Below are 14,572 nucleotides of genomic sequence, written 5' to 3'. Positions count from 1 at the left end.
AGCATCTGCAGTTCTCACTTTCGCCTTCATCATACATAGAACATAGAAAAATACAGCGCAGTACAGGCCCTTCGGCCCTCGATGTTGCGCCGACCGAAGCCTACCTAACCTACACTAGCCCAATAACCTCCATATGCTTATCCAATGCCCGCTTGAATGACCATAAAGAGGGAGAGTCCACTACTGCTACTGGCAGGGCATTCCATGAACTCACAACCCGCTGTGTAAAGAATCTACCCCTAACATCTGTCCTATACCAACCTCCCCTTAATTTAAAGCTGTGTCCCCGAGTAACAGCTGACTCCATACACGGAAAAAGGTTCTCACTGTCAACCCTATCTAAACCCCTAATCATCTTGTACACCTCTATCAAATCTCCCCTAAACCTTCTTTTCTCCAATGAGAACAGCCCCAAGTGCCTTAGCCTTTCCTCATACGATCTTCCTACCATGCCAGGCAACATCCTGGTAAACCTCCTCTGCACCCGTTCCAGTGCCTCCACATCCTTCCTATAGTATAGCGACCAAAACTGCACACAATACTCCAGATGTGGCCACACCAGAGTCTTATACAACTGCAACATGACCTCAGGACTCCGGAACTCAATTCCTCTTCCAATAAAGCCCAGTACGCCATATGCCTTCCTCACAGCACTATTTACCTGGGTGGCAACCAGCCCGATCAGTAATCTAATCCAGACAGCACCCTCCAACTCTACAGATTCTGATTCATCATGTAGAGGGATGGAGTTTAAAAGCAGGGAGGTTACGCTGCAGCTGTACAAGGTGCTGGTGAGGCCCTTGTGTGCAGTTTGGTCTCCTTACTGGAGAAAGGTCACACAGGACAAGCTCAGTTATCTGAATGTCAATTATCCAAATTCCGGATTATCCCAACAAGATGCCTAGGTCCTGTAAAAACGTTATCCAAACAAATTACTCCCTGCCCGTCTCGTTCGGGTTTGTTCTGGGTTGGGTACTGGAGGGAGCGCAGAGGGGTTCACCACGCTGATTCCGAAATGGAGGGGGTGACCTTATGACGCGAGTCAGATTATACTCATTGGAATTTAGCAGAATGCGGGGGGCCTCTTATAGAAAGATATAAAACGATGAAGGGAATAATTAAGATAGAAGCAGGGAGGTTGTTTCCACTGGGGGGGGGGGGGGGGGGGGGGGAGTGGAACTAGAACTAGGGGCACAGCCTCAGAATAAAAGGGGGGCAGGTTTCAGATTGAGATGAGGAGGAACCTCTTTATCCAAAGGGTTGTGAATCTGTGAATTTCCCACCCAGTGAAGCAGGTGAGGTTACCTCACAATGTTTGAGGCAAAGATGGATTTTTGACCAGTAAAGGAGTTAAGAGTTATGGTGAGCGGGCGGGTAAGTGGAGCGAGTCCGTGAAATGGTCAGCAATGATCTTAGTGAATGGGGGAGCAGGCTCAATGGGCTGAACGGCCTACTCCTGCTCCTAGTTCTTATGTTTTTATACCGTCAAGTTCAGTGGCACGGCGTTATATAAATAGGGATTCTGTGAATGCCTGAAATGGAACAGGGTTGAATCAGCAAGGATGCTAGATACTTGTTTTTAAAATTTAGAAAAAAGCCCAGATGCGGTGATTTCTACTTTAAATTGCAGAGGGACACGGTGCTGTCATCAAATAGGAAAAGTTTAGAGGGATATGGAACAAAAGCAGGCAAATGGGACGAGTTCAGTTTGGGAAATTTGACGAGTTGGACCAAAGGGTCTGTTTCTATCTATAAACACCAGCTGTATGAGATTATGGCCCAAAGGTTTCTAAAGAAATGACAAATAGTTGAATGAATAGAAATGCTGCAGAATTAATTATTTCAGGGTAAATAAGCAAGATGTCCCTGGATAATGTGGAACCATTTGTTGCTGAATCATGAGCATTTTGCAGCATATCTAACATAAAAATGTGCAAATTAAGAACCCAAGGAGACCATTCAGCCCCTTGAAAGCCATCCCATCATTCAAGAACATCATGGCTGATCTGATTGAAACCTCAACTGCACAATCCTGTCTATCATCTGTGGGCTTTATGGCTGCTTGCAAGAATCTAGTTAAAAATCCCACAACACCAGGTTATAGTCCAACAGGATTATTTGGAAGTACAAGTTTTCGGAACGCCGCTCCTTCATCAAGGAGATAGCAACCCGATAAAGGAGCAGCGCTCTGAAACCTAGTGTGCTTCCAAACAAACCTGCTGGACTATAACCTGTTGTGTGATTTTTTAAAAAACTTTGTCCACCCCAGTCCAACACTGGCATCTCCAAATCAAGAAGCTAAATACCTCTGCCTTAAAATTACTCAAATCCACAGACCAACCACCCCCAGAAATCACCTCCTTGCCTCTGTCTCAATTTGGAGACCTTTAATTTGTAACCCATATCCCCAACCTACAAGGGAGACGATCCTTCCAGCATTCACCCAGACAATCACCCCTTCACTGCTCCAAACTCCACTGAAGACTGGTGCATCCGCACTGTTTCCCCAGAAACTCTCTCCTTTAACTCAGGTACATGTTAATCACCACAGTGAGGCCTGCTTTGTAAAAACCAATGCAAACATTCGACACTGTAGCCGCAGAATGATTAATGGCGAGGGACCTTTGCCACCCTTACTATTTTCTCATTCACAGATGGGTGGCACGGTGGCTCAGTGGTTAGCACTGCTGCCTCAGTGACAGGGGCCCGGGTTCGATTCCAGCCTCAGGCGACTGTCTGTGTGGAGTTTGCACGTTCTCCCCGTGGCTGTCTGGGTTTCGTCCGGGTGCTCCAGTTTCCTCTCACAGTCCAAGTATGTGCGGGTCAGGGTGAATTGGCCATGCTAAATTGCTCCATGTTAGGTGCATTAGTCAGAGGGAAATGGGTCTGGGTGGATTACTCTTCGGAGGGTCGGTGTGGACTGGTTGGGCCAAAGAGCCTGTTTCCACACTGCAGGAATTCTAATCTAATGTCCCCTCATCAGAGCTCAATACTTGCCCTGGAAATGTCTGAGTGAATATAAAACTTCAGAGACACCAGATGTGAACCGATCCTAAGGTCAGGCCATGCGACCTGACAGCCCAAACACACCAATGTAAATTATACAAACCCTGTGCAGTGGGGAATGGGACTCTGCCACCCTGCCACACACCACCACCCCCCCCCCACCTTATACACATAATTTTCTGTCTCAGCACAGTGTGGGTGGGTGGGGAGGGGTGGGGGGTGAGAAAGGAGGGAGTTCTCCTTGCCAGTTTGTACAGCAAAGCCCAACTTCCTCCAGATCAGAACGCCCTTCCTTTGGGAAGCAGATAGTAAAAGCCTTGGAACAAAGCCAATTTCCTAATTTCTTACACTGCCGTGCTCGATGGGCAATTGCAGCTGCTAAAAAAGACCAAGACCTTGCTAAGCAAGTTACAGATAAATGGCGTTAAAATGCAACCCCCCGCCCTGCCCACAGACAGTGTGCTGATGGGCTATCAGGCAATTTAGGTAGGGCAGGATACAAGAGTAGAGGATGCCAAGCCATTTGTTAAGTAGAACAGTTCAGAAGTGTAGTGGAACAGAGGGTCCTTGGAGTTCAGGTGCATGGTTCTCTGAAAGTGGAGTCCCAGGTAGACAGGGCAGGGAAGGTGGCTTTTGGCACCCTGGCCTTCATCAGTCAGGGCGTTGAGTAGAGAAGTTGGAAAGTTATATTGCAGTGGTACAGGATGTTGGTGAGGCCACACTTGGAGTATGGTGTGCCATTTTGGTCACCTTGCTATAGGAAGGATGGTATTAAACTGGAAAAGATGACAGAAAAACATTTACAAGGCTGTTGCCAGGAATTTATGGGTATGAGTTATAGGAAGAGGTGGGACAACTGGGACTTTATTTTTTCTTTAGAGCATAGGAGACTGAGGGGGAATCTTATAGAAGTGTTTAAAAGATCATGAGGGGCATGGATAGGATGAATGCACTTTTTTCCCTCAGGGTTGAGGAATGGAGGACACCAGTTTAAGATTAGAGGAGAAAAAAACAAAAGGGAACCCGAGGGAAATGTTTTTACATAGGTGGTACGCTTATGAAATGAGCTGCCTGGGGAAGTGGTTGAGGTGGGTACATTAACCACATTTAAAAGGCATTTGGACAAATACATGGACAGGCAAGGTTTAGAAGGATATGGAGAAAGTGAGGACTGCGGATGCTGAAGATCAGAGCTGAAAATGTGTTGCTGGAAAAGCGCAGCAGGTCAGGCAGCATCCAAGGAGCAGGAGAGTCGACGTTTCGGGCATGAGCCCTTCTTAAGGAACACATTTTCAGCTTAGAAGGATATGGGCCAAGTGCAGGGAAACGAGGTTAGCACGGATGGACATTTTGGTCGGCATGGACCAGTTTGGGTCAAAGGGCCAGTGTCTCTGTGCTGTAGGGACTCTGACTAGTTCAAGTGGCAAGTTAGAAATACAACCCTTTTTATGAAAAAGGACTTAATTACTTCAGCTCTCAGTATCACTGCACTGTTTCTGGCTTCACTCAGCCTGGTTATTAACTCCAACCCACACCCTGTAGAATATTAGCCCATGCCTTGACTCAGTGTCAGGTTCAGTCGCTTTTCCCAGTCTCAAGCTTAACATCAGATTCATTAATTAAATATTCAATTACACCTTAGAGTATAGGAGTTGGAACGTGATGTTGAGGTTGTACAGGAAATTGTATAGTCTCATCTGGAGTACTGTGTGCAGTTCTGGTCTGGAAGGATATTATAGGCGAAAGGGGTTCAGAAGAGATTTACCAGGATGTTGTCAGGAATGAAAGGTTTGAGTTATGGGGACAGATTGGACAGGCTGAGATATTTTTCACGAGAGGGTATGAGGTTGAGAGGTGACCTTATAGAGGTTTATAAAATTGCAAGGGGTATAGATAAGGGAAATGGCAGGTATCTTTCTCTAGGGTGAGTGATTTCATGATTAGGAGGCAAATTTTTAAGGTGAGAGGGAAAAGATTTAGAAAAGGCACAAGTGGTGTTTTGTGAGAGGAATGAATTTCCCGAGGAAGTGACGGATTTAGGGATAGTTACAACATTCAGTTGCACCCAACCTGGAATATTTTGCAAGGCATGGAAGTGCTTGAAGGGGACAAAGGAGCCTTACACTTAACAGTGTTAGCATTTGCTGGTCAATGTTGCTGGACTGTGCTTGCAAACAAACCCAGACTTAACCTCCTCGTACTTGATGGGGTAGCATATATAAACTAGGAACACTTAATCTGATCAACAATGGTGATAGGAGCAAGAACACTTCCCCTCACAAAAGCCCAGAAGGAGAGCGAAATACAACTGTTAGGTTTATCTGTAAAATAAAATGAAAGGATTGCATTTGACATCTCTACAATAAACTGTGTTGCTTAATCTCTCTTTATGTCACTGAATAAAGTGTGCGTGCACGTTTACACGTGTATGCACGTCTATAACTAGTTGTGGCTTCCTGCAGATGTACCAGAGATCCATTACCTACTAGACTGCCCTTCAAGACTAAAGTCAACCTGTGGCATGGCTGGTTTGAATTTGGGCATTTTAGTTTGAAGTAATCAGCAGTATTTAGACACAACCTTGTTGTACAATAAACCTTAGACTGTGCATATAAAAAATGACCAACATCAACAGACCAGTCAAGTGGACAGAGCATCGGCAAATGGAATTCAATCCTGAAAAAAGCATGAAATAATGCACTTCAGGAGGGTGAAAAATGCAGAAGTTACAATATGAATGCAGGACCCAGGAAGGTAGTGAAGTTCAGGGGGACCTTCGTATGTATGTATCCACAGGCCGCTGAAGAGAGCAGGGAGGCAGATCTGGTGACAGAGAAGGTGTACTGGCTCTTACGAACTGAGGCCCAGAATACAACAGCAGGATCACATGCTGGAACTGCATAAAACACTGGTTCAGCCCTGGCTGGTGAAGTGGATGCAGTTCCGGTCACCGCATTGTAGGAAAGAGCAGACTGCACAACAGGTAGAAGAGAAGAGACTTACTAAGGTGCTGCCTGGGCTAGATGGTCAGAGCTAACAGGAAAGATTGCATCGGCTGGGCGTGGAACAGCCAAGTTTGGGAAAGGCCCCAATAGGGATGTACAAGATGAAGGGCACCATTGATAGGGTGGGGAAGAAGGCACTTTATCCATTAGTAGGTAGGTCAAAACAAAAGAGGTATAGATTTAAAGGAAAAAGGGCTGGACATCTGACTCTAAAAGGAGGGTCGAGGATAATGCTTTATTACACACCCAGTGCTAGGAGTCTGGAACTTAGTGCTGAAGGGATGGTCGAGTCAGAAACTCTAACATTTAAGCAGTAGTTAGACAGGCCCCTGCATTGCCTTAGCCTCCAGGGCTCTGGGAACACAAGCTGGATCTTTGGAGTTGGATCATTGTTGACTGACATGGAAAGGATGGGTTGATGAAAGCACATAAGGGAATCAAACTTCCATGAGATTTCTGGTTAACACTACCTTCCATCACTTCCTGGCCAGTGTTGACAGTGCAATTACAGTTGGTGGGTGTGTGTGTGGAAACACAGGTGTAGCGGTGCATGTTCACTTTGTAGAAAAACCAGATCCCAAGCAGAACAAGTTCTTAATGGAGAGCGCGAGGAGTTAATAAACTGCTTCAAACTATGAGTATTTAATATTCTGGAACAGAAGTGCACCCTGTTGGAATATAAAGCCTGCAATATCATTCTGAGTATCACAGATGATTTTGCTTTCAAAGGAAAATGAAAAACAATGCATCAATCGCACCCTATTGATCTTCAACACCTTGAGCAATCTTTGCTTTCTGGATTTTTTTAGATTAGATTACTTACAGTGTGGAAACAGGCCCTTCGGCCCAACAAGTCCGCACCGACCCACCGAAGTACAACCCACCCATACCCCTACATTTACCCCTTACCTAACACTACGGGCAATTTAGCATGGCCAATTCACCTGACCCGCACATCTTTGGACTGTGGGAGGAAACCGGAGCACCCAGAGGAAACCCACGCAGACACGGGGAGAACATGCAAACTCCACACAGTCAGTCAGTCGCCTGAGGCAGGAATTGAACCTGGGTCTCTGGCGCTGTGAGGCAGCAGTGCTAACCACCGTGCTGCCCACCGACAGCGATTGGACTGGATACAACTATTATGATCAAAGTACCTCATACATGGACCATCAAACTTCTGACGTGTCTGCAAAATGGCAGCACAGTCCTTCGGGAAAAGTATAGGACTTTAAAAATTCATTTTTTTAGCTGTGGGAATTGCTAACAAGTGCAGCACTTCATACCTACCCCTAATGGCCTAAAAAAGGTGGGGGGGGGGGATTCTTCATCCTGATCGGTTTCAGTCCATATAGTGACAGTACAATGCTATTAGACAGACAACCCCAAAGGTTCAGTCAGAAGGAAGTGAACAGTCGTATGTTCAAGTCGAGACAGTGAGAGATTTAAATGAGAATTGGGAGGTGATGCACCCAGATACCTGTTGCCCATAACTTACAGATCTCCTTCAAGAAATGATGCAGGTATACAAACAAATATCACCTTTCTCACGTCAAAAATTACTCTTTAAACACAATAAGCCTTCGACATAACGGACGTTTCTCGAGTTGGTAAGCATACCTCTGGCAGAACAATGTAGTGTACAATTTGTTTTTAAAATTGCACTCAACGACCTCTAGATCAATGCATAGTTATGCTGCGAGTTTTACTTCAGATCAGCACTATCATTTCACACCAAACATTCACTGATAAATCAGATATCAGATGGTGATATTACTCACTTAGCAAGCCATCAGCACAGTTAGCTTAAACATACCTTGAACGATGTTAATTTTTAAACAATACTGAACAACCATTCACAAATTTACACCATCAGAAAGTGTTAAGGAAGGCTCCTCCTCTCTCGAGCACACTCTATAGCCAATTATTGAAATCAACATTATCAAGGATTAAACATGCATTTGGAACATCTTAGTACATTTGGGAATACAGTCGGTTCTGATGGAAGGTGTTAGTTCAGTTCTCATGTGATCTCATGTTATAAGAAAATCGCACAATAGCTGAGCCAGTTAAACTAATGGGGCCAGAACTGCATTGGAGCCACAGGCAAGGAACGCTCGCCTTCTACAAATAACTCTTCAACTGCATTAAAGCCAACTTGTGTTGAAAAAAACACGCATTGTAGCAGAACTGACTTGTGCCAAAGTAAATCCATCAGATGCACTAAGGCCTATAGTCAGAAAGATCTGTATGTTATTTTGAAAAGAAAGTGATAGACATAGGAGCAGAAAGTTTGTGCGAAGATTTGTAGCTCGGGTGCTTGTTGTAGTGGTTCTGTTCGCCGAGCTGGAAGTTTTTGTTGCAAATGTTTCGTCCCCTGGCTAGGAGACATCATCAGTGCTGTGGAGCCTCCTGCGAAGCGCTTCTTTGATGTTTCTTCCGGCATTTATAGTGGTCTGTCCTTGCCGCTTCCGGGTGTCAGTTTCAGCTGTCCGCTGTAGTGATTGGTATATTGGGTCCAGGTCGATGTGTCTGTTGATGGAGTTTGTGGATGAATGCCATGCCTCTAGAGCCATTCCTAGAGGCATTGCATTCATCCACAAACTCCATCAACAGACACATCGACCTGGACCCAATATACCAATCACTACAGCGGACAGCTGAAACTGACACCCGGAAGCGGCAAGGACAGACCACTATAAATGCCGGAAGAAACATCAAAGAAGCGCTTCGCAGGAGGCTCCACAGCACTGATGATGTCTCCTAGCCAGGGGACGAAACGTTTGCAACAAAAACTTTCAGCTCGGCGAACAGAACCACTACAATAGGAGCAGAAATTAGGCCATTCAGCCCTTCAAGCCTGCTCCACCATTCAATCATGGCTGATACGTTTCTCAATCCCCATTCTCCCACTTTCTCCCTGTAACCCTTGATCCCCATCACAATCAAAAACAAGTCTTTCCCCATCTTAGGTATACTCAATGAGCTAGCCTCCACACCCTCCCGTGGCAGTGAATTCTATCGATTTTAACAAAGCATTCTTTTATGAATAGGACAAGTGCATCTTGGAGTTGCTGCAAGTTGCACAAAACCCGCAGCAAGGAACTGACAAGGAAATAGAAATGTGGCTACAAAAAAAAGCAAGAGCAGGTGAAACTTAATATTTAGTTACAGTCATAGAGCTGTACAGCACAGAAACAGACCCTTCCGTCCATGCCGACCAGATATCCCAACCCAATGTAGTCCCACCTGCCAGCACCCGGCCCATATCCCTCCAAACCCTTCCTATTCAAACATCCATCCAGATGCCTCTTAAAACGTTGCAATTATATCAGCCTCTACCACTTCCTCTGGCAGCTCATTCCATACACGTACCACACTCTGTGGGAAAAAGTTGTCCCTTAGGTCTCTTTTATATCTTTCCCCTCTCACTCTAAACCTATGGCCTCTAGTTCTGGACTCCCCCACTCCATGGAAAAGACTTTATCTATTTATCCTATCCATGCCCCTCAATTTTATAAACCTCTAAGGTCACCCCTCAGCCTCCGACGCTCCAGGGAAAACAGCCCCAGCCTGTCTAGCCTCTCCCTGTAGCTCAAACCCTCCAACCCTGGCAACATCCTTGTAAATCTTTTCTGAACCCTTTCAAGTTTCACAACATCTTTCCATCGATGGGAAGGAGACCAGAATTGCACACAATATTCCAACAGTGGCCTAACCAATGTCCTGTACAGCCATAACATGACCTCCCAACTCCTGTACTCAATATGCTGACCAATAAAAAAAGCATACCAAATACCTTCTTCACAATCCTATCTACCTGCGACTCCACTATCAAGGAGCTATGAACCTGCACTCCAAGGTCTCTTTGTTCAGCAACACTCCCTCAGACCTTACCCATTAAGTGTATATTTCCTAAGATTTGATTTCCCAAAATGCAGCACCTCGCATTTATCTGAATTAAACTCCATCTGCCACTTCTCAGTCCATTGGCCCATCTGGTCCACATCCTATTGTAATCAGGAGGTAACCCTCTTCGCTGTCCACTACACCTCCAATTTTGGTGTCATCTTACTGCCAGAGCACAGAGTAAGTACTTTACTGGTGTCAGCCTTGGCTGCTGTAGAACTCCCATTACAGTGTCACAGAGACCGGAGTTCCAGCTGCACTGAAGGAGCTCTGCTCCACTGCTTGGGACATTCCACGGCAGAAACGCTCAGGAACCGTGAGGTCTACAGGTAACAAAAGACATGGTCGAGGGTTTCAGCAGCAGACCAGATGAAGCAGGCAGACAGTTAGGACATGGCACAGGCAATCTGGCCACAGGTGTGGAGTTGTGATTTTGGAAACACGTCCAAACAGGAAATCCTTGAAGTTCAGCCTCAACCGGAAGATGGAGAAAGATGGAAATGAGTTGGTGGCAACAATGGCTTCGATCTTTGCAGTGTATGCAACTTGAGGTAATGCTTGCTGAGAAAATCTGGATATTAGAGAAGTGGTCTCACAATTCCAATAGTGGTCAAGTAGAAGATGTGGATGCTTCCATCACACCACGTGGCCTTGTGAGAAAAATGCTGTTAGATGCTGTTGCTGTCACCCAACACACAGGGAATAGTGGAACATGACCGAGGACAAACCCTCAGTGATGGACAGAAGTGATGCAGGAAGGGAAATCGCTACAGGCAGCTCTCTACTTATGAACGTATAGTTTAAGATGTGGAAGTTTTAGGGAGGGTGTTGAGGTGGTTTACCAGGATGCTGCTTGGACTGGAGGACATATCTCATGAAGAAAGGTTGAGGGAGCTAGGGTTTTTCTCACTGGAGTGAAGGAGGGTGAGAGGTAACTTGGTAGAAGTGTACAAGATGGTGACAGGCACAGATAGCCAGAGACTTTTTCCCAGGGTGGAAATGCCAATCATGAGGGGACATAATTTTAAGGTGATTGGAGGAAGGTTTAAGAGATGCCAGAGGCAGGTCCTTTACACAGGGAGTGGGGAGGGGGTGGTTAGTGCAATGCCCTGCCAGCGGGGGTAGCAGAATCAGATACACAAGGGACATTTAAGAGACTCTTGGACAGGCACGTGGATGATAGTACAATGAAGAGGATGTAGGTTAGTCTGATCTTAGAGTTGGATAAAAGGCCGGCACAACATTGAGGGCCGAAGGTCCTGCACTGTTTCATGCCCTACAAATCAAACCAGGCAAATGCAGTCTCACCGAGTCAGGCAATGATGGGGAGGGCATTAGAAATGGATGGCACAGTCAACCCTGTCAAAGGTTGCACATAGGAAGAAACAACTCTCAACACAATTAACTAGGATGTTCTCGGTGACCTTGGTAAGAATGGTTTCAGTACTGCCACGGCCAGACAGAAACCAGACTGAAGGAACTTCAATACGGAGCTCCAGAAACTTGGGCTTTGATCTGGGTACACTTAAGCACTTGAGAGGTGGAGAACATCAGCCATTCACAAGGACAGACGCAAGATCACTGGCTGCTTCTAATTTGAGAAGGGAAACAGAGGGAGGGAATGTTAGGCAGAGAAAAATCAATCACTCTATCCATTAACAAGGAAACCATTAGATAAACTGAGTGGTCAGTAGAATGGTGTGAGGGTGTGGGAATAAAAGGTCAAAAAGGAGAAGGGGTGGGCACTGGAAGAGGGGGGGGGGTATACCACAAAGCACATTATTGGAGATTCTGGATCAGTGGTGCTGGAAGAGCACAGCGGTTCAGGCAGCATCCAACAAGCAGCGAAATCGACGTTTCGGGCAAAAGCCCTTCATCAGAAATAAAGGCAGAGAGCCTGAAGCGTGGAGAGATAAGCGAGAGGAGGGTGGGGGTGGGGAGAAAGTAGCATGGAGTACAATGGGTGAGTGGGGAGGGGATGAAGAGGTTTTCGCTGCTCCTTGGATGCTGCCTGAACTGCTGTGCTCTTCCAGCACCACTAATCCAGAATCTGGTTTCCAGCATCTGCAGTCATTGTTTTACCACATTATTGGAGAGTCAACTTATTCCAACAGGCAGTAAGATATCGATTACAGGATTATCACAGAATATCAGAATACATTCTCTGTCAGTATGGCATTAAAACACACATTTAACAGCACTGAAAGGAAGATCCCTGACTTGGCAATTGGTTTTGTGAAGAATATGGGGTGAGGGTGTGGGAATAAAGGTCAGAAAAGGAACAAGAGGTGGGGAATGGGGAGGGCAAATTTGCCCAAATACCACAATGCACACCAGCAGATAAGGTGATAATGTGGGAGTGAAATTATCTAACATTTAACAGTACTGACATAAAGATCCTTTACGTTTTTAAAAAGAAAGTTTTTTTTTAAACGTTATCTAATGTACTCCCAGCGCCCCCCCCCCCCCAACCCATTCTATTTCGGGCAAGGTTGCTTAACAGAATTGATGAGTGGAAGCAGCCAGCCAGCCAATTACCCTCTAGCAACTAACTGCACGAGCCGAACCGTCTGAACCACAGGAGAACTGCCAGATCCTCACATTTAGACACTTAAAGCCAATCGGTTGGTATAGAACCCAGCCAGAAAGCAAACATCACCACCATGTACTGAAAGCCACTGAAGCTTCAACTCCATTAGTTTCTCTCCCATGTAATCACCTTACCTGCTACTCGCTGAATGTAACCCTGCTGACTCCCCAGCGAACAGGCAATCCTATCGATTATTGTCATATTCTCCACTCTCCCCTCGGGTCTGCATCCGAGTGTCACACAGCAGTTTGTCTCCCCTACACAACACTTCAATCATTCCACACTTGATTGACAGAGAGCACTTAGCTCATTTAACTGCTTGAAGTTCTTTCCCCCCTCCAAAGATCCCTGTGCAAATATTTGACACATGTCCTCAACATTCTATCTTGTGAAGCAGAGTAAAAGAAAAACAGATGGCCTTTTATTTTCTTAAAAAAAAACACACAGGATGTTAAAACCGTATTTACTATCTGACATCTTGGCCTGTAACGGCAGATAGATCCCCCCCTCAAAAATAAAAATAAATCATAAGTTTTGAATGCTCCGTTTCCCATCACGGCAGCAACATGGTGCCCGACGTCTCTGCAACAATAAAAGTATAGAGGTCCCTGCCAATAAGCCCCAAGGAGTACACAGAAACCTCTGTTCAACTCTGTTTTCAAACAGTAGCAAGCCAGCTGCTGCAACCCCACCCTGACCTTACCAAGGGAAGGGAAAATGAAATCAATTCCCTTCCCCCCCCCCCCCCACCCGCCAACTTATACCCATTGCAACATCAGTACGGCATAAAGAAACACAGCAAATATTTGAAGGGTTGCATCGAAAAGCACAGGAAAGAGCAGCAGCAGAGAGAGAGAGAGAGAGAGCGCGCGGGCAAGAGATGAAGTGTGACAGCAAGGGAAGGGAGGAACTAACCTTGCATTCCTGTCTTTACGGTTCTCTCCACAGGCTGCTAGGCCAGTTCGGGAAAGCAATGGAGAATGTTCCACACACACACACACACACACAGCTCCAAGACAAACCAATCAGACACAGACATTATTCAGTGGCAGCCAACCATGACAAAGCTCATTAGCTATACATCTTGCTCTTTTCGTTAAAGAGCCCCGAACTACTAACAGGGAATTTTATTCAGTGGGGTTTTTTTAAAAAAAAGAATAAAAGCCACTAATTCCCATCAGGATAAAGGGCGGGCCAGCCTCCCTCGGGAGAGGTTAAGGATAAGATGTCGAGAACAGAACCGTGTATTTGAGGTAATTCACTCAGCCAATCCCAGTGCCCGCTGTCCTGCAAATAAAATAACTGCCTTGCCTGTCCAGCCCACACAACCTACAGGAATAATTACTGCAATGTGCTGGTATTTACTCAACAGGGAATTTGTAGGTCATTTCTCAAGAGCATCCATCAGTTAATCGAAAACTGCAGAGAGTTCCACAAATTCCCAACTTTAAAATCAAAGAGATCTGAAGGCAGGGCAAAATTAGACCTCAAGTCTCTCGTTCAGCAAAACTTGTTAGTGTGTCCCTAAAAATCTGCACATCCTTTTATATCATTCCATTTTTCTCAAAACTCATACAGGAGTGAGAATGACTGAAGGACCATGCAGTAAGTTGGAGGCAAAACTTCACTAGTTTTACAACTCTACTCCAAATTAGATACAGGACAATTTCATTTTCGGGTAAATACAGCACACTAGTTTGAAACCAGGCATCAGTTTTATTAGTTGGTTACTTCAGCACACCTCGCCTAAGAGCCGCCACTGACCACAACTGCACTTCTGTATTTACCGATACAGAACAACCTCAGTTATTCAAACTGAAATTATTCAAGTTTTGGATTATCCAAACAAGATCTTAGGTCCCATAAAAACGTCATCAGTTATCCGAACAAAATACTCCCTAGCCACCTCGCTCAGAGAATCAAGGGTGTTCTGTACAAAGTGATTTCACAAATGAGAATTGCACCGTTTTGCGGTTGGTGGAGGGTAACATCGTCCAATGAATCAGATTTTAAAGGGAAAGGAGCTCAGAGTAACTCCCAGAGGGATAGACAGCACGGTGGC

At 45.5% G+C, this 14,572-nt stretch overlaps 1 protein-coding gene across 5 annotated transcripts in view; it reads right to left on the bottom strand.

Annotated features, from left to right (window-relative positions):
- Window positions 1-14,572, bottom strand: part of LOC132823326 (C-terminal-binding protein 1-like) — a 95,987-nt gene that overhangs the window by 55,897 nt on the left and 25,518 nt on the right. Inside the window, exon 1 of one of the 5 annotated variants that reach the window (XM_060837017.1) lies at window positions 13,426-13,742. The exons of the other annotated variants lie outside the window; for them this stretch is intronic. Coding sequence (XP_060693000.1) covers window positions 13,426-13,432 — 7 coding nt within the window. The 5' untranslated portion in view covers window positions 13,433-13,742. Of the gene's footprint in view, window positions 1-13,425; window positions 13,743-14,572 lie in introns of those variants that run through there. 5 annotated transcript variants of the gene reach the window in all.

Source organism: Hemiscyllium ocellatum, chromosome 16 (genome assembly GCF_020745735.1).
Source record: "Hemiscyllium ocellatum isolate sHemOce1 chromosome 16, sHemOce1.pat.X.cur, whole genome shotgun sequence".
Classification (NCBI taxonomy): domain Eukaryota; kingdom Metazoa; phylum Chordata; class Chondrichthyes; order Orectolobiformes; family Hemiscylliidae; genus Hemiscyllium; species Hemiscyllium ocellatum.
Note: the sequence above shows the minus strand (reverse complement) of the source record. Positions and strands in the feature narration are given on the sequence as shown.